At 45.1% G+C, this 20,034-nt stretch overlaps 1 protein-coding gene across 1 annotated transcript in view; it reads right to left on the bottom strand.

Annotated features, from left to right (window-relative positions):
* The window catches only part of LOC126474854 (collagen alpha-1(XVIII) chain-like), a 513,154-nt gene that overhangs the window by 73,518 nt on the left and 419,602 nt on the right, over positions 1-20,034 (bottom strand). The window contains exon 17 of the mRNA XM_050102334.1: positions 1,713-1,826. Within this exon, the coding sequence (XP_049958291.1) occupies positions 1,713-1,826 (114 nt within the window). The remainder of the gene's footprint in view (positions 1-1,712; positions 1,827-20,034) is intronic.

The raw sequence follows: 20,034 nt of genomic DNA on the forward strand, positions 1-20,034 counted from the left end.
ACGAACCGTAGTTCGACATATATTACATACTAGATTAGAACTGCTGTTTTGCTTGCTTAGTCTGTACGCTCTGGAATTTTTTTTTCTTTCATAACATTTTTACGTTGTTCAAAAATTGCAAGGCTTTATGAGGCAACAGAGACGTGGTCTTTCGGAATGTACTCCTCACCAAAAAGCAATGCTGGTAGCTGGAATCCAAGGTTTTTGTGATTCATACCTTTTGCGATTTTGTGGTGATACTTCCGTAGGAACATTCATGCCCTAAGACATATTTCTTTATATCTAACTAAGAAGTCAAATATCAGTTTTCGTAGATTTAGCTCTAAAAATGTTTTCACAATCAACTATTTTCATAAAACATTTCACCTCCTACGTTACCCCACTAGGACTGAATTTCAATAAACAGTGACATGTGGAATATTTTTTGTTTTTACCAAAGAAGCCAAATACAACTTTTCACGGACGTAGCGTCAGAAACGCTTGCATGACAAAAGATTTACAGAAAGTATTTCATTCCATATTTTACCCTCATAGTGGATGAATTCCGAAAAACAGTATTTCGCATTCTAACCGAGAGGCCAAATGCAAATGTTCGTAGATTTAGCTTTGAAAAAGGGGCTCGTAATATAATTCTTCATAAAACATTTCGTCTCCTATTTCATATCACTAGGAGCTTAATATCCAAGCACACTAAAACGTATTTTTTATTTGTAACTGATGAATTAAGTATAGCAGCTCGGGATTAGCCGAGTGGTCTTGGGCGCTGCAGTCATGGACTGTGCGGGTGGTTCCGGTGGAGGTTCGAGTCCTCCCTCGGGCATGGGTGTGTGTGTGTTTGTCCTTAGGATAATTTAGGTTAAGTAATGTATAACCTTAGGGACTGATGACCTTAGCAGTTTAGTCCCATAGGATTTCACACGCACACACACACACACACACACACACACACAAACAGTTCAGTGTAATTATCAGAGGTGTAGCTTCAAAAAAATTTAATAGCTCTTTAATAACGATTTATTTTCAAAAAAGTCTCACTATTTCACCCCCATAGGGGTTAAATTTCCAAACATGCTGAAACACGTATTTCTTTATTTTTGACCGAGATAACAAATACCAATTTCCGTAGCTCACTCTTAAAAATTGCCTTAATTGCGAAATATTTTCAAAAGATATTTCATCCCCTATTTCACCTCGTTAATGGTGGAATTGCGAAACCTCAAAAGACTTCCTAAAAGACACCTACAATATAAAATTAACATCCTACCCAAATTTCATGTTTCTGTCTTTAGCTGTTCAGCTTGGGCGATGATGAGTCATTGAGTTGCCTTTTGTATGCAGAATTGGTGAAAATCAAAATCACTGGGACCGTGTGAGGGGTTTTCGCGTTTACTAGTGTGGGGACACCTGGGTGGTCCAGACAGTTTCGGGTTGCGTGCTGGCATTTCAGTCACAAAATATGTTTAGTATCCTCTACTATGTTCTCTATCCTCCGAACACGATACTAAACACGTTATCGAGTTGTCTGTAGTGACGTAAATCTTTGTACAGGCTAAATTAACATAAACGATTACGGCGAGAATTTTTACTCACCATTCCGGGAAACCACTGTGGCAGCGTGAGGGGACAGAAAGGATTAATGCTGGTTAGTACGAGCAAGTAGGGCACGACACAGCAGAGGCAGTGCAGCAGGAGTGTGGTCGGAGTGTACTTACACTGGGCTCGTTGACGACGTTGAAGGCCTCGATGGGCAGGGCGCGTGTCGACGGGCGCTCCGTCGTCGTCGTGGTGGGCGGCGGCTGCGTCGACACCGCCATCAGCGACCCCAGCTGTGGGCACAGCAGCGCGGTGAGTGCGCGGCCGACACGGTTCTGAGACTAAAAGAACTTGCAACTCGCGATTCAACACAACACCAAACCCGATCGTGATCTACAGGGTGGTCAAAATAAAACCGGGAAGGAAAATATTTCATGCACCCTAAGGTAGGCAACCCAAGTTACATCGTCCATGCCTGGGGCAAATGGTGCAAAATGGGTTGCCGATTATGAGATGCGTGAAATATTTTTCTGGGCAGTTTTATGTTGCCCACGCTCTACGCCTAGATCTATATCCACACTCCTCAAACAACTGTGAAGTATATGGCAGAAGCTATTTCTCACTTATCTGTCATTAAGGCCTTTTCTGAGCCTGTTCACGAATGGAGCACGGGAATAATGATTGCTTAAATGCTTCTCTGCGAGTTGTGATTTGTCTAATCTTGTCCCCGCTGCCCCTACAGCAGCGATGAGCAAAAGAGTTGTAATATATTCCTAGATGAATCACTTAAAAGTTGGATCTTGAAACTGAATAATGGGGCTTTTCTCGGGAAAGTCGGCGATTGTCTTGAAGCGTCTTTCAATTCGCTTCTTTCAGTATCTTTATGACATACTCCTATTACTCAAACAAACCTCTGATCATTCGCCCTATATTTAGCTGTATATATTGAATGTCTTCTGTTAAGTCCTCACTGGTACAAGTCGCGCACACGTCAGTAATGTCCTAGGATGGTTACGCTAATGTTTTGTAACCAAATTCCTTTATAGAATTAATGCATTTCCCTTGTATACCATCAACCTCAATCTGGCACCTGCTTTATCTACTACCGAGCCGATGTGATGGTTCCATTTTATGCCCCTATGAATGCTTACACCCAGACATTTGCGTGACTTGAACAATTCTGGCTGTAACTCATTGATACTGTAGTCACAATATACTAGGTCTTATTTTCATTTTTTGCAATGCATAAATTTTTATTACTGAACATTTAAAGCAAGATTAATAGTTTGCACCCCTCTGAAATCTTCATTATCAAGACCGAATTGTGTGCCGTTTCAATTCCAATCCTGAACATTTGTGCAGTTTTTTTTCACATAGCATTTCATCATACGTAACTTTGGCATTCTCAAAGAGTCTAATGTTACTATTAATATTCTCTGCAAGGTCATTGACACGCAACATGAAAAACAAGAATCCCAACACCTCTTCTGAGCGACACCTCAAGCTATATCTACCTCTTTCGATGACTCGACATCTGAAATAACGTGCTGCGTCCTTCCTTGACAAGATATCTCCTATCAACTCACAAATTTCCCCTGCCGCTCATGTTTATAATAAGCGTACGTGTGGCTCTGAGTCAAATGCTTTACGGTAATTAAAAAAAAAAAATGTAGACGTAGGCTTCCGCAGGCCGATGTCACAGTTAGTAAAATTCTTCTGGGTTTCAGGCCGCATTGTCAACTATAAAATTTCGACGTTTCAGCGACTGTTGCAAGACGCCTTCATCGGGGCGTATGGATAGTGAGTAGTATTAACTCACCGACCTACAAACTAGCGAAAGAATTGATTCCGAGGCTTAGACGTGCAGAAAGCCACCCAGATTCAAACTTCAAGGGCTCCGTCGGCTTTGTAGCACTTTTGTAAGTCTCGGGTACGGATCTGATGGTCAGTTTTGACGTGAAGTCTTTATTTACGCATGTACCTGTGACGGACACCACGAACATCTTAGAGGAACTCCTGGCACTTGGTATATGCGAGCCAGTCCGCCCCTGTTTGACGACCATCTCTTTCAAGTGGAAAGGGGATTTCTATGAGCAGACGGATAGTGTAGTTATGGGTTCCTTTCTATCGCCTGTCGCAGCAGACATTTTTATGCAAGCGTTCGACGAAACACCACTCCAGTCCGCACCATTGCCAGAATGCTGGCTACGATACGCTGACGACACGTTTGTCATCTGGCCACACGGAGAAGAAGAGCTTCAGAACTTCCACAAACATCTCAATCAGCAGCACAGCAAAGTTCACTTTACCATGGAGATAGAAAAGATCGGGGTATTGCTTTTTCTCGACGTGGAAGTTTACTGTAGGCCTGACGGGAAGCTTAGAGTTTACAGGAATCCACCAACACGGACAGGAACCTGCATGCATCCTCCCACCACCATCCTATGCAAAAGAAATCGGCCCCGCAAACTTTCACTAAGAGAGCCTACAGGATCAGCGACGAACCCAATCTGAAAGTTGAACTACAGAACCTCAGCCTCATTTTTGGAGCTAAAGGCTACGACATGAAGATGATACATAAAACTATGGCGCGAAAGGAGGAGGGCAATAGGGAGATACAGAACGAAGCACGGAACACCGTCCTGTTATCGTACGTACAAGGAGTTACTGAATCTCTGGGCGAAATACTCTGTACAGTAAATCCGCGGTGCCAGAACACCAGGAACAGAGCAGGTTGAAGATCGAATTTCGAGAGGCCCGTGTACTGACGAAACAGCCGTTTAGTTTGAGGTGGAATATTGGAGAGGCTAAAGAAATAATCAAGCCACCCGACAACGTGAATAGAGAAGACGGGTCCGGCCGTTGATGCCGAGCGGTTCTAGGCACTTCAGTCCGGAACTGCGCTGCTGCTACGGTTCGAATCCTGCCTCGGGCATGGATGTGGGTGATGTCCCTAGGTTTAAGTAGTTCTAACTTCTAGGGGACTGGTGACCTCAGATGTTAAGTCCCTTAGTGCTTAGAGCCATTTGAACCATTTGAAGAGAAGACGAGCACCGACTTGCAGCGTATGGCTACCAGCAGCCACAGCTTTGTGGAAGGACAGCTCGCGCAAAGCAAGAGGCGCGCGGTAGGCCACAGCGGGAGAGTGTCTACACACACAGTGCTGACGTGCCCCAGGTGGTACTAGGCAGTTAGTATACCACGCTACGCGTCAGTCGCCGCCTAGTTTCCCATTCGCCGGTTTCTACCAATGGCAAGCAATAAAGGAAACTCCAATGGAAAATGCCTATTTCTGCCAATGATATCACGTAATGCAAAGACCAATAAATGAACACCTAATAGCCTTCCTCCTCACCCTCATATCCGATGACAGTACTCCTCCATAGTGTATAAGTAACCAAACAAGTGCTCATTCAGCAGTTAGCAGTATACCCTGAGAAAGGCGTCTTGCAATGGTCGCCGAAACGTCGGAATTTAATAGTTCACAATGCGGCCTTAAACCCAAAAGAATTTATCGAATAAAAAAGTGCTGCATGAAAAACGATTTCCTTGATCCACGACTTACAGGATGCCATGTGAGAACAATGAGTGTAGAGTTTCAAATGATTCAGGTTTCCCTCATCCGTGATGATTGCTATGGAGGAAATGACTCTCGTTCGAGACACCTTATTGGTACAATTTCGCTCAAAATATGTTCCTACCTTCTCCAACAATTGTTTTTAGGGGAATTGTGAACTGGTGTAACATACATTTTCATGCAACCACTGGGTGCGGTATTTTATTGAAGTAACGTACCGTATATTATGGTTATTAAGGAAGGGTCTAGTACAACAGCAAACTAGGAACAGAATCCGGTAGGGATACGACCGGACGTTGGAGCTTTGTTCAGTTTTAACGATATCAACACGACTGGCCCTGAAATGTGTTTCACTCATCTTTCGAGTAATATATGAACTGAACTGGGACAATATACAGAAACTTCCATTCAATGATTTCTGTGCCTTTCGGGGGAAGTCATTTTGTCTCATCCAGAAGTCGTTCGTCCCCATATCATCCATACACTGACACACATTCGGCATACACTGATAAGCCAAAATATTATGACCACTGCCGACCGCGACGGCGGATGCCGCCAGCTGGCGTTTCGGGCGCGGGACGCGCTATGAAAAGTATGTAAGCGCAACAGAGGTGGATGGGGATCACCTTAACGAAGATATGGGCTCCAGGTAGGGAAGTCCTCTGGGATAAGACTTTTTGTCAAAGGACGGATTATTACCAGAAACAGATTTTCACTATGAAGCGAAGTATGCGCTGATATGAAACTTCGTGGCAGATTAAAACTGTGTGCCGGACCGAGACTCGAACTCGGGACCTTTACCTTCCACGGGCAAGTGCTCTACCAACTGAGCTACCCAAGCACGACTCACACCCCGTCATCGCAGCTTTATTTCTGCCAGTGCCTCGTCTCCAACTTTCCAAATTTTACAGAAGCTCTGGCAAAGGTCACGAGTTCGAGTCTCGGTCCGGCACACAGTTTTAATGCACCAGGAAGTTTGATTGACAGATTATTAATACGATAATCTTCTGAACGAGTATCTAGAAAACGGCGAAGCTGGTCGAATGTTCACGTGCTACTGTCGTGTGCACCTATGCAAGAAGATAGGGCAGCGAAACTACCACTACGCGCTAAATGGTTCGACGTCCAAGTTCTTCAGAGGACGTGGTGTGCAGAGGCTTGTCTGCTCTGTAAAGTAGGATAGATGGCGACCTGTGGCATCTCTGCCGAAAGAGCGCAACGCTGGCGCGTGCACCAGTGTTTCGGAAAAAGCGTTAATCGGACCTCCGCAGCAGACATGTACACATGTTGACCCAACGAAATCGTGAGTAACGACTGAAGTGGGCACGGAACCCTCGGGATTCGGCCGTCGAGCAATGGGAACTTGGCTCTTTTGATGAATCACATGGTTGTTTCACTAGGTCGCTGATCGTCACCACAAACGCCGTCATAGGGTGAACGGTGGCTTGAAACGTGCAGCGTGCCACGGTTGCAGGCTGCTGGGAGCAGTATTGCGCTGTGGCAGACATTCTTCTGCGTTTGCATTGGACCTGTGGTAGTAATGAAAGACACATTGGCAGCTGTGAACCTCCTGCATCCCTTCTTGGGTGAAGTCTTCCCCGATGGCGACGTCATCTTTCATCAGTATAACTCTCCGTGTCGCGGAGCCGGAATCGAGCTGCAGCCGTTTTAGGTGCATTGTAGTGAACTCACGTCGATGTCTCTAAGACAAAATTTGCTTAATGCAAATGATAGGGGAGCCGTCTGGGTCACAATCTGTCGCAATATGCAAATCAACGGCGCTTTATTTACGGAAATTACGAGAGCTTTCCATAGACGTGTGACGCCCAGCACCTTCACAAACCTAACAACGATCTTTCGGATCCTTGATACACAGAATCAGTGGTGTACGTCTTTCCAAGGAAAGGCGAACAATTTGTTAAGCAGGTGGTCATAATGATTTGGTTCATCAGTGCATACTAGAAAGAGTTCGATAAAACTAGAGGTAAAGTGTAGCTTTATGTCGAATGCACCATTAATCGCAGGGATCGCGGAAACCAGGCATACTAACTGAAGCCGTCACTGTTTTGAAACGTCGCTTTCACTGCTTCACAGCGGTTACAGGATTTTCTCTACACCCGGACTCAGTCACACTACGTACATAAGGTGATCAGAACGTGTAGGCAGTCTCAAATATTTCAAAGTGAACGTTTTTTTTTTTTAAACTATAATGTTATAGAAGAATTACATAAGGAAATCGTAATGTATTCGTATATTTGATGTTATATGTTTCCGAACTGAGTTATTCTTGTCAGATCATACAGTGCTATGAAACAATTAAGTCTACGGCTCCTGTACGTTTTCCATAGCAAGCAGAGCTCTAAGAGTTCGAATACATAACTGGAGGCCGTAGCTGAGAACGAAGTGGAACTAGATTGTAGCCTGTGCCCCTGTTATTCAATATGAACATCGAGTGAGCACCAAGGAAAGCAAGGATACATTTTGCAGAAGGAGTAAAGTGAGCTATTGTGGAGGACATCTCCTCTACTCCTCCCAGAAAGAGACGAAACGTTGGCTTTCACCAATAAATTATTGTAATACTTTAATACGTGTGACTTCGCAGACGTTTACGTCTTACAACTTTCTGTTTCCGTCTGCGTGTCTAGATGAGTGTCTGTTTGGAGCTGTTTGGAACTGAAGGACAAGACGGCGTGGGTAACAAAGACAGATGACAGACTGAGAGCCGTAAGCAAATTAACTTCACCCAGGAAGGAGGCAGCTTACAAAACAGCGATTCGTCCTGTTAGTGAATGATATTCGCTATTCTGGGAGGCTTTCGAGGTGGAATTAACAGAGGATCCTAGCAAAATGAGCGCGCCGCGACGCTGTTTATTTTATTCTGAGGAAAGCAGAAAGAACCTCTCTCGAGCCCCTTCTGCTGCAGTTTCTGACTGAGTGTATATACCGAGAGTCACCACGCTGCAGTTACCGCCCTTTTTGTTGCAAGTCACTTTGAGAGGAACCTGGTGTTTACCGAGCTGCGATCTGTTCGCCACGGTTTGCTTTAGGAGGCGCGCCGCAGCTGCTGTGGATAGGACTGTGCTGCCACGAGGTATCGGCATTGCACGTCCACATGTCGCGACGCGGTAATCTTTACAGTCCACCACCTGTATTATGTGATAGTATCCGTTACCATTGGCTGCCTTCTTTCCTTACCGTGTTTCAGTTGGATTTACGTTTCGTATTTTCTTTCTAAGGACTTGGCTTTGTTCTGCTACTGTAAGTACTTACGGAACTACCTGTAACCCCTAACTTGTCCTACAGCAAGTCAGTTTCTCTCCGCGTGGCTATTACCTGCTTGAGTTAGCTTTTGACTGGGCTACCTCGTATTTGTGTTTCTTAATTTCTGAAAATATGATTCCATTACGAGAATCTACAAACTTGCAGTAGTCTGTAGCTTTCCTGCTGTCCCTCCTGTCTTTAATTAAGTCATTACTAGGTGATGGAACAATGTAGTAGGAGCGAACCATGCACGGTTCGGGACAGAACATTACCAAGTGGATGATCTGTTAGTCACCAATGACATTTAGTACATCTCTGAAAGCCATTTATTCCATATTTCCATAGTCTACGTAACAACAGACAGCTAGAAAACTTTGAAAGGCCGAGTGGAGATATAGACATGACTAAAACTTTTTACACTTTACAGAGCGTTTGGACCATGTGTCAGAATCCTAGAGATTTGCGACGGTTGTCTTCGGCCTTGGAATGATGTGTGCGACTTACCGTCGAGGCAGTATAATATTACGACAATACTACACTTGCAAATTAAGAAAATGAAAGAAAGGAGGGAGCGAATCATGGTACTGGCACCTAAGTCAGCATCAAGGAGGCTGTCGGACATCACATTCGTGGAAGAGGTCTCAGTATTGCGAAGTGTGGAAAGCAGCTGTGAAGGAGGGTAATCGATCAGCATTTAGGGGCATTTTCCATCAAACTCTACTGTCCGACCATGAGTCTCCGTCTTAACCTGCTAGGGCGACTCACAATATCAAAATTCCTGTTGCAGAATGAATGGTTAATTCCAGAATCAACACTTAGACTGTGGAAGTTTGTCCCCGATATCCATTTTCCTATCCCCCACTTCACTTTCTGGTGTTTAAGGTCCAACGTTGCAATGTTGTCATGACAAATACTGTATATAGGCAAGCGTAAAATCACCTTGAAGTCCATGCTTTCTACAAAAATCAAGTGAAAAATCTGAAATTTACGTATGGATCTATAGGATCTGTAAACATGTCGAAAATCTGTTCTCAACTAAAGGATTTGCATCAGAATGAAAGCGTCGTAAAAAAAACTGCGTCAAACGATTGATGTGGTTTGCTTAGGAGAACGATACGCAACAGTTTCATCAACAACAGACTGCTTTCCATTCGTGTCACGCGTTTTCGGTTCTGATAAAATTAAGAATGTGTATAAGTAGAGGACAGACAGATACCGCATACAGGAAAATTAAAGAAACGTTTGGAAGAAAGAAAAGCAGCTGTGTGATATTACGAGCTCAGATGAAAAACCAGTACTAAGCAAGGTTGAAGAAGTGTATATGTGGGCTATAGAAGGGAAATGGTATGTCATGGAAAGGGAAGAGGACGTAGTTGAAGTTGAGACAGGGGAATTTGTCAGACCACTGAAAGACCTAAGTCAAAACAAATTCCCTGGAGTAGACGACATCCCCTAAAAGCTATCCACATTTTTGGGACACCATGTCATGACGAAGCTATTCCGTCTGGTTTGCAAGATTTATGAGACAGGCAAAATACCCTGAGACTTCAAGAATAATGTAATAACTTCAACCCCAAGGAAAGCAGATGCTGACAGGTGCGAATGTTACCGAATAATCAGTTTGATAACTCGTAGTCGCAAAATGTTAATACGAATTATTTGCAGAAGAACGGAAACACTGGTAGAAGCCGATCTCGAGAAGAATCAATTTGGATTCCGAAGAAATCTAGGAGCACTCGAGGCAATACTGACCACGGGCTTGTTTCAGAAGACAGGTTAAGAGAAGGCAAATCTACGTTTGTAGCATTTGTAGACGTAGGAAAAAATATTTTGACTGGAAAACTCTCTTAAGTTAGCATGAGTAAAAAACAGGGATCGAAAGGTTATTTACAACTTGTACAGAAAACAAGACGGAAGTTATAAGACTCGAGGACCACGAAAGGGAACCAGGGGCTGAGAAGGGAGTGAGAGAGGATTGTAGCCTATCGTCGATGTTATCCAATCGGGACACTCAGCAAGTAGTACAAGAAATCAAACAAAATTATGACGCATGAATTAAAGTTCAGGTAGAAGAAATAAAAAGTTTAAAGTCTGCCGATGGCATTGTAATTATGTCAGAGACAGAAAACGACCCGACTGGATAGTTGAATGTAACGGTTAGCGTCTCGAAAGGAGGACATGAGGTGAACATCAACAGAAGCATAACAACTCTAATCAAATATAGTAGAATTAAATCAGGCGATGAGGAGGAAATTACATTACGAAACGAGTGGTGGATGAGTTTTTCTATTTCAGCGGTAAAACAGTTTGTGATGGCCGAAGTAGAGAGCATATAAAATGTGGACTGGCTATAGCAAGAATAGTGCTTCAGAAGAAGAGGAATTTATTAATATCGAATACGTTAAGCGTTAGGAAGTCGTTTCTGAATGTGTTTTCCGGAGCCTAGCCTTATGTGAATACTAACGTGGACGATAAACAATTCAAGCAAGAAGATATTAGAGGCTTTTGAAATGTGTTGCTGCAGAAAAATGCTGAAGATTGGATGCGTAGATCGCGTAACTAATGATAACATATTGGACAGAATTTGAGAGAAAAGAAATCTGTTATACAGTTTGACTAAAAGAAGGAATCGGCTGATAGGGCACATTGTGAGACATAAAGGTGCCATCAATGCAGTATTAGAGGAGAGTGCTGGTGGTAAAAATCGTAGAGGGAAATTGAGAGATGAATACGTAAATAGATTTACAAGAATGTAGGTTGCAGCAGTTATTCGGAGATGAAGTGGTTTGTACAGTATTGAATAGCATTGAAAGCTGCATCAAACCACTCTTTGGACTGTAGGCCACAACATCAACAACAAAAATAACACAATTAAAAGAATTATGGATCTACTGATGGGGAAGAAGTAACTCCTAGCTACGATGGTGCAAACAGCAATCGTATTCCTGTTCAAAAAAGCGGCACGTTTTGAAACGTGTGACGAGGTAGAATGTGCAAATAGACGACGAAAGGTTAAAAGCAAGGCGTACAAAACCGTAAGTGAAAAAGATGAACTGTGAATAGTTATTGTTTGCGCACGTTTAAGCAACAATGTTTCAGGTATGTGTGACTAATAGTGTTTCAGTAACATTACTGCTCATAAAACGTGCGCCTAATACATTCTTTAAATGAAGTGTGCGAAGAGAAGAATGAGTAATTTCAACGCAGGTCTTCCCGCATAGTATATTTTTTTGTGTCGTTGTAAAGAAGGACAAGTTTGGAAGACGTTTTTGAAAAATGTTGTTGAGCGCCTTGAGGTGCTGGTATGTTAGGCGAAACATAAAATTGTCAGATGATAAAATTATGAATACTCCACTGCCATCGTATCATAAAAACTGTGGTGTGGAGTGTACACATTCACGTTAAAACTATCATCGGCATTAACGATGTGAAAGATAAAGCGTTAACGTGAATGTGTACAGTCCATTACACAGTTTTTATAGACTGACGAGGTAAGTTGTATGAACACAGTTGAAAGAATTATGAATCCACTGATGGGGAAGAAATAACTGCTAGCTTAATGGTGCTAACAGCAATCGCATTTCTGTTCGAAAAAAGCGGCAAATGTATTTTTCGTGGTTTTATCATCTGACGATAACGATCTTGCATTGACACTGTAAATACTTTGATGAACCTGACGTTGATCAGACGACTGAAACTGGTCATAGGAATAAAGTATTTTGCCAGCAGCTCAGGGCGCTAATATGACGTTTTTAATGTATATAACTGTGGCGCACACCCCTTCCGAAAATATATTTAAAAAAGTAATTTGAATTAGTTTTTGGTATAAAATATTGTTACTAGATTATTTTATTTTATGAATTCTGTTCTATAAAAGTGGGCAGAAAAGCTGTTAAGGAGGAGAAAGACGTTCTGTCAAGAATGAGACTTGTGCCATAAAATCTGGAAGATACATCTTTGGGTAAAATTACTGAGCCTAATTTCTAACAACCATTACTGGAATCATTGGTATTTTTTTCATATAAATTAGAGTTCTGGCTCATAAAAGAAGTTGTTACCATTTTCTTCGCCACTGGAGCACCGTCTGCCGATACGGAACCTCATTCATTAATTGAGTATCGGATGCGAATATTAGTTCCACCAAGAATCTGGTTGAACTGGTACAGCACTGCCTAGCCTCACCAACCTCATATGTTATTAGCTTTTCCGTCCTGAATCTTCTACCTGATTCAATGCAGCCCATCACGATTTCCTATCCTGTGTGAACACCCACATCTCTGAGTAGCAACGAATTTTCTTAGTTACATTCTGGGTATATGTCTTTTTTTCACTTCTGAGGTTCCTTCCCGTAACATGGAATTTATTCCCTGATGGCTTAATACAGATAGGGGTCATTGTATCCATTCTTCTTTTCCATACATTCTTTCCCCTGGCGGTTCTCCAGACGATTCAATCGATTCTGATCGGACCAGCCCACTTCATTTTCAGATTTTCGGCGACCATCTCGGGCATTTGGTTTGTCTTCTTTTCCTGTTTTCAAAATGGTTCAAATGGCTCTGAGCACTATGGGACTTAACTTCTGAGGCCATCAGTCCCCTAGAACTTAGAACTACTTAATCCTAACTAACCTAAGGACATCACACACAGCCATGTCCGAGGCAGGATTCGAACCTGCGACTGTAGCGGTCGCGCGGTTCCAGACTGTAGCGCCTAGAACAGCTCGGCCACTCCAGCCGGCTTCCGGTTTTCTCTGAGTCCATTGTACATTTGGTCCCTAAGTTTTATGTTGAGTTTACGACTAATATCGTTTATAGAATGAAATTTTCACTCTGGAACCGAGTTTGTGATGATATGAAATTTCGTGGTGGATTAAAATTGTGTGCCGTCCTCACAGCTTCACTTCTGCCAGGCAAATGTCCTGAGCTCGAGTCTCGGTCAAGCACTCAGTTTCAATCCTCCAGGAAGTTTAATATTGTTTTTGATCTGATTACTTTCGCCTGTCTTTGGTCTACCGTCAATACACGTTCTGTGCACGTTAGTCTGTCCAATCTATTCAAAAGGTGATGTATTTCTTCCTCACTCTCTTAGAGGATAGCTGAGTCAACAACGAAACCTATCGCTCATCTACCTTACCCCTGAATTTTAGTCCCACTGCTGAACGTTTATTTTCTTCGTTGATCGATCGGTGCAGAGGTTGAACAGTAAGAGTGAACACTCGTCCGTGTTTTAAGTCCTTTGAATCGGATCATCCTTTCTTCTCTCTCGGTTTCTACGTATTCATCCCATTCACCCCGACTCATGAAGTGAGTTAAGGCGTAGTTGTGTACCAGTACACAGCGGATATTAGTACGTATGCAGTATTCGAAGGTTACGATAAGCATGATGACTTCCGACTACCGCTGCACTCTTTTGATTCCAGTAACAAACAGGAACAAAAGTACAGACGCGATATCAGATGTAAAAGGTGTAAATGGGAGGCATTTACTTTTATCTGAACATGTTATTTAAATCTGTAATTCATCGTACCATTGCATGGACCTGCTTTCTAAATGTAACACATTCACACATATGACCGCGTTATTGTGCAACGGCAGACTGAAGAAAATATGCGCTAAAAGAGAACAGGTGTGGACGCCCGTCAAGAAGATGCAAGAAGCGGCAATGAAGCATGAACTGAGGCTTGAGAAGCAACAGACTGACCTGAAAACAGAACGGGAAGACTAAACGTGGGTGCTTTACTTGAGCAACTAAGAAACGAGAAACGGGGAACCAGCAGGAAGGAAGAAACGCCAAAGTCATTGGAGGTATCGGATGTTTCCAGTGTTTGTGATGATGACAATGTCTACGATAACCGGTTTACTAAGACACTGAAATCACTGCCTACACGTACGTGTGATGCACCTGTGGAGAACTGACTGAAGACAAAGAACTGTGGAGTTGGGTGCTTTGTTAGGAATAATATTGCATGTACCAGAGAAAACTTCCGGAGGGAATTTCTGGGAGAATTTTTTAACCACGAAATGAACATTCTAAAACTATTTTCACTGCTGAATATTCAATATACGAGCACCCTCCCAATCGCAAGATTGCCCAACTGCAACGGGTAATTAGCGTATAGGGGGAGGAATCGCGTGCAGTGGCACCCTTGTGACTTTCCCAGTTTAGCTTCATTGAACCATTTCTTTACGTTTAAGCTCACTCAGTACAGTAAATGTAGAGAACCTACAGAAATCTTAAATACAGTTCATCTCAGGTTACTTATTACGGATGTGTTAAAAAAACGATTTTAGCCTCATCACTACCATTAGGATGAGCGTGTATCCGACGATAGGTTATCAAAGGAACAGTGAGAATGTGCTGCATATTGTCGTTATTGAAGAGAGCATTATAACGGTCTCTTGAATTCTCGTAATTACATCTGGCACTGTAGGCTGTGCTGCTTCAGGTCTCACTGTTGACCCTCTGCTGCTGACTTCTCAGTTTCGCATTGAATTCAAAATGGTTCAAATGGCTCTGAGCACTATGGGACTTAACATCTATGGTCACCAGTCCCCTAGAACTTAGAACTACTTAAACCTAACTAACATAAGGACGCCACTGAACACCCAGTCATCACGAGGCAGGGAAAATCCCTCGCATCGAATTACGCGCCTGCAGGTGGGCAACCAAATGAGCAGATTCCCAAAGCGAACCGCCGGCGCGCACTTCCGGGACAAAGCGTGTCGACCAACTGCACGCACATGCTGACGTTTGCCGAGCCGCAAATGGCGCGCTATTGAGCGCCTGTAGTGTGAGTCAAAAACCAGGAGAAAGACTCTGTCCACAGATGTGTATCTGTTTTCTGTGCGTTTTGTAGTTTCTGCAGAGTGCTCTTCCCAAACCGCGATGGTCCTTACAAATATCCTTTTATGTCCCACGTTGGAAAACGAAACTGTGTGAAACATTTTTTTCATATTGTTACTTCCGAGTAAGTCGTTTATTAAAATAGTAATACATTAACGTGTTTCACTCCAAAACTGTGTAAACTGCGCACTATTTCTGTACTTCGCTTTACACGTGGTCGAGTCACATTAGTGCGACAAGGGTCGATGTTCGACGTAAACGTGCATCAACCCCCCACAGATAGCATGGGGCAGCACTAGTAGTGGATGTGGGGGACAGGGAAAATAGTGCAGTCATTTATACAATGTAGGCTCTCACGGCCGGTGTTGTCTTCAGTTAAAACTTTCGGGCTGAGAGGCCGTGTTCGATGTATAAAATTTCCACCTAACGTTTCGTCTCCATCTGCGGGAGACACCTACTGAGGTCGTAGCCGGACGACCTCAGAAGATGTCTCCCGCAGATGGAGACGAAATGTTAGGTGGAAATTTTATACATCGAATACGGCCTCTGAGCACGAAAGTTTTAACTTAAGGAAAGCAGTCATTGCCGTTATACGGAAACGGATGTCTAAGAGGAAATGATCATTGGCTTTTGCGGCAAGGATTGAAACATTTCCGAAAGATGAAGTTCGTAAACTGCTCGCTTCCGAGCATGGTTGAAATATACTGTGTGTGGCAGAATGATGATATCGAAACCCAGCGCCGAGACAACTGAGGGGCACGATGGGCCGCTGATGACATGGACGAATGACGGCAACGGAGGTGTGTGCTGTCGAGCAACTTGCGACCTAGGTAAACCGAGGGACTACCAACAGTGCCGCGACAACAATCGTTCAACGAATGTTGCTGCGTACGGGCCTCCGCAGTAGGCTGTAATTTGCGCACCAGTACCCCAACTGGACGTCTGCTGAGTGCAAGCAGGTGACTTTCGCAGATGTATCACGTTTTATTCGGAATCAGACACATGTCCGTTGGCGTGTAAGGCGAGAAACGTCTGAAACCAATCACCCTGCAATTAGAAGGGTACGTTAAGCACCGAGGAATGTTTTCGTCGCGTTCCGTGGGTGATCTCGTCATTCTGGAAGGCACAATGGACCAACAAAAGTATGCATCTATCCCTGGGGACGATGTCCACCCTATACATGCAGTTTGTTTTTCCTCCGCGCAGTGGCGTCTACCAGCAGGACAATGAACCTTCCACACAGCTTGTAGTGTAGATGTGTAGTTTCAAGATCACCAGGATGAGTTCCTGTAATATCTTGGCGAGTAAGCCACCCGGATTTAAGCCCAAGGAAGAACCTGGTGGGACCACCTCCACCGAGCTGCTCGCATCATGGATTCACAAATGAGAAACGTAGTTCACCTGGCCAGAGCACTAGAGTCAGTACGGCTCCACATCCCTGTGGGTACGTTCCATAACCTCAAGGAATCTCTTTGCTTCATGTGTCTCGCACTGCAAAATGTGATAGGTTGCCATATAAATGTGACTGGACAGTTTGTCTGTACCGACACAAAAATTGAGATTTGCTGGATTCACTGACGATACATTAGACACTCATAGAGAAAGCGTTATAAGCGTCATTTAATACCATGTAATTCCGACCCTGGATTGGCTACCGGCCTGAATTCGACTAGGAACTCAGTCCACAGGGCTGCGGAGTTGATAGGGCAGTTCCACAAAACGGTGGGGCTGCTGATTACCCGCTGATTCAACGTGTCACACAGATTGTCTATGGGATTCAGGTCAGTTGACATTGCAGACCATTCGAGATATAATTAGATAACGATGATCAAGTTCCATACTCCTTGATAGAGCGTAGGGGACGATTCGGGACACCCGCACCACTGTACTAGGCAAGGTCCTGGTGGAGGTGGTTTGCCATTGCCTTCCTCCGACCGTAATGGTGATGAATGATGATGATGAAGACGACACAACAACACCCAGTCATCTTGACGCAGTAGAAATCTCTGACCCTGCCGGGAATCGAACACGAGACCCCGTGCGCGGGAAGCGAGAACGCTACCAAAGACCACGAGCTGCGGACTAATTAGACGAGGGAGTGTTCACAAAACCAGCGCACATATTGTTCCAGCCCGATCAATTTTGCTGTCGCGGTCTTTATGTGACTGCGTGATTAATGTCCACTTGGAGGTGACCGACCCCAAATGTTCATTTTTCGCCGTTCCCGTCGCAATGATCTGTCACTAACAGGAGGGACAGAGCTACATTCACTGCCTGCAGCTGCTGCTATCGTGTTTGGAAGCGATTTTGATTCACAAGGCGTGAAACGGGTCTCCGGTCCCTCTCAGTCAAGCTCTTTTTCCAAACACAATGTTGACGGAGTGGTTTGCGGTCAAGCTCTTCCAGACGTTTCGAACAGTCTGCCGTGGAATACCGACAAATCGATCAACTACACAACTCGTGTGGGTATGGGCACGGCCAAATACCATTGCCCCTATTCGCCATTCTGCCATGTAATTACGTTTCCCATGTTTACGTAGTTTGGCCGCTAAAGACCCAAAGAAACTGGTAACCTGCCTAATATACGATATGGCCCCCGCGAGCAGGCAGAAATGCCGCAACACGAAGTGGAATGGACTCTACTAATGTCTGAAGTCGTGCTGGAGGCAACTGACACTGTGAATCCTGCTGGGCTCTGCGTAAATCGATAAGGCGTCTCAGGTATGCTACATAATGTTCATGTCTGGGGAGTTTGGTGGCCATCAGAAGAGTGTTCCTGGAGCCGGTCCGTTGCAATTGCGTACGTGTGGGGTGTCGCACTGTTCTGCTGCAATTGCCCAAGTTTGTCGGAATATACAATGGACATGAATGGATGCAAGTAATCAGACAGGACGTTTACGTACGTGCCACCTGTCAGACTCGAATCTAGACGTATCAGAAGATCAATATCACTCCAACTGCACACGCCCCACTCCATTTCAGAGCCTCCACCAGCTTGAACAGTTCCCGGCTGACTTGCAGGGTCAATGGATTCATGAGGTTGTCTCCATACTCGTGCACGTCCATCCGCTCGATACAATTTGGAACGAGATTCGTCCGACCAGGAAGCGTGTTTACAGTCGTAAACAGCACAATGTTGATGCTGACGAGCCTAGAAGAGGATTGGTTGGTTGGTTGGTTGTTTCGGGGAAGGAGACCAGACAGCGAGGTCATCGGTCTCATCGGATTAGGGAAGGAAGGGGAAGGAAGTCGGCCGTGCCCTTTGAAAGGAACCATCCCGGCATTTGCCTGGAGCGATTTAGGGAAATCACGCAAAACCTAAATCAGGATGGCCGGACGCGGGATTGAACCATCGTCCTCCCGAATGCGAGTCCCGGCCTAGGCGAGGAGTAAGGTTTTGTGTCGTGCAATTATCAAAGATGTTTCGTTCAATGGTTCGCACGCTGACACTTGTTGATGGCCCAGCATTGAAATCTGCAGTTATTGGCGGAAGTGTTGCACTCCTGTTACGTTGACGATACTCTTCAGTCGATGTTAATCCCGTTCCTTTTCCGGCCACAGCGATGTGGGAGTTTCGATATTTTACCAGATTCCTGATATTCACTGAACACTTGTGAAATGGTCGTACGGGAAAATCCCCACTTCTGGCTGCCTCCCACATGCTGTGTCCTATCGCTCGTGCGCCGACTATAAACCACGTTCAAATTCAGTTAAATCTTGAAACCAGCTATTGTAGCAGCAGTAGCCGATCTAAAAACTGAACCAGACACTCGTTGTCTTACACAGGCGTCACCGATTGCTGTGGCGTATTGTGCCTGTTTCGATATCTCTGTATTTGAATACGCATGCCTACACCAGTTTCTTTGGCGCTTCAGTGTACATGTAGTGCGCGGGAGGCCGTTCGCTGGTCCATCTGTAACGACTTATCGATTCATCTGTCTGGGCGGACTGCGATGACAATTTTTTTGTCGCGTCAGCTTATTTATGAAGATGGCCTGTGAACATGACGTCGGGCTAGTTTATCGGAGGCAGCGATTTTTCCTGTCGAAAGCAAAGAGCAATAAACGTAAAACGCCAATCCTACCAACTGGGTCGCAGTGATACAGCTTGTGTTATACTCACATGCCGGCCCCGGGTCGCGTATTTCGCGACGTAACACTCGTAAAGAGTTATCGCGGGATCCGGTGCGTTCTGGAAGCCCCCGCGGCAGAGCGGCGGCGCCCCACTTGCCGCGGCGTAGCACAGTGGCCGGAGCGCCGGCACTCCATAACGCGGCGGTCGTAAAGCGGCCTGGAACGGGCCCGCGTCTGTCTGCGAGGGCCCGGCGGCGTTTATTCGCTCGCTGAGCGCTTTATTCCGGCCGGCAAGAGGTTGCCGCCTACTCGGCGGTCCGCCGGCGCTGGCAGCTGGACCGGGCCGGGCGAGGGCCGCTCGGCGGCAATCACAGTTTACGGCGGGCGGCCTGCGACCCGGGCCGGGGCCGCGACTGCGCCTCCAGTCCCGTCCAGCGGCGGCGCGGCGCGGCTCCACCAGGTGGCGCGCAAAGCCTTGTTTACGACTCGCCGCCGCGCTAAATCTCGCGAGATGGCACCGTGAACGTTATCCCCTCAGAACGCTCTTCACACAGCCTCCGCCGCGACCGCGACACTGTATCACTTTGCTGCGGCTACGACTCGCCCTCCGTTGTCCCGTGGTGGGATCTTCTCCAGGAGCAGGTCTTCCTGAGTGGTTGAACGATCTACGGTCCGATGTGTGAGGTTCCAGTGCTCCCATTCCGGCAATGATACGTTTCCATGAGTGCGTAATGTACAATGTAGAGA

The sequence above is a fragment of the Schistocerca serialis genome, chromosome 4 (genome assembly GCF_023864345.2).
Source record: "Schistocerca serialis cubense isolate TAMUIC-IGC-003099 chromosome 4, iqSchSeri2.2, whole genome shotgun sequence".
Classification (NCBI taxonomy): domain Eukaryota; kingdom Metazoa; phylum Arthropoda; class Insecta; order Orthoptera; family Acrididae; genus Schistocerca; species Schistocerca serialis.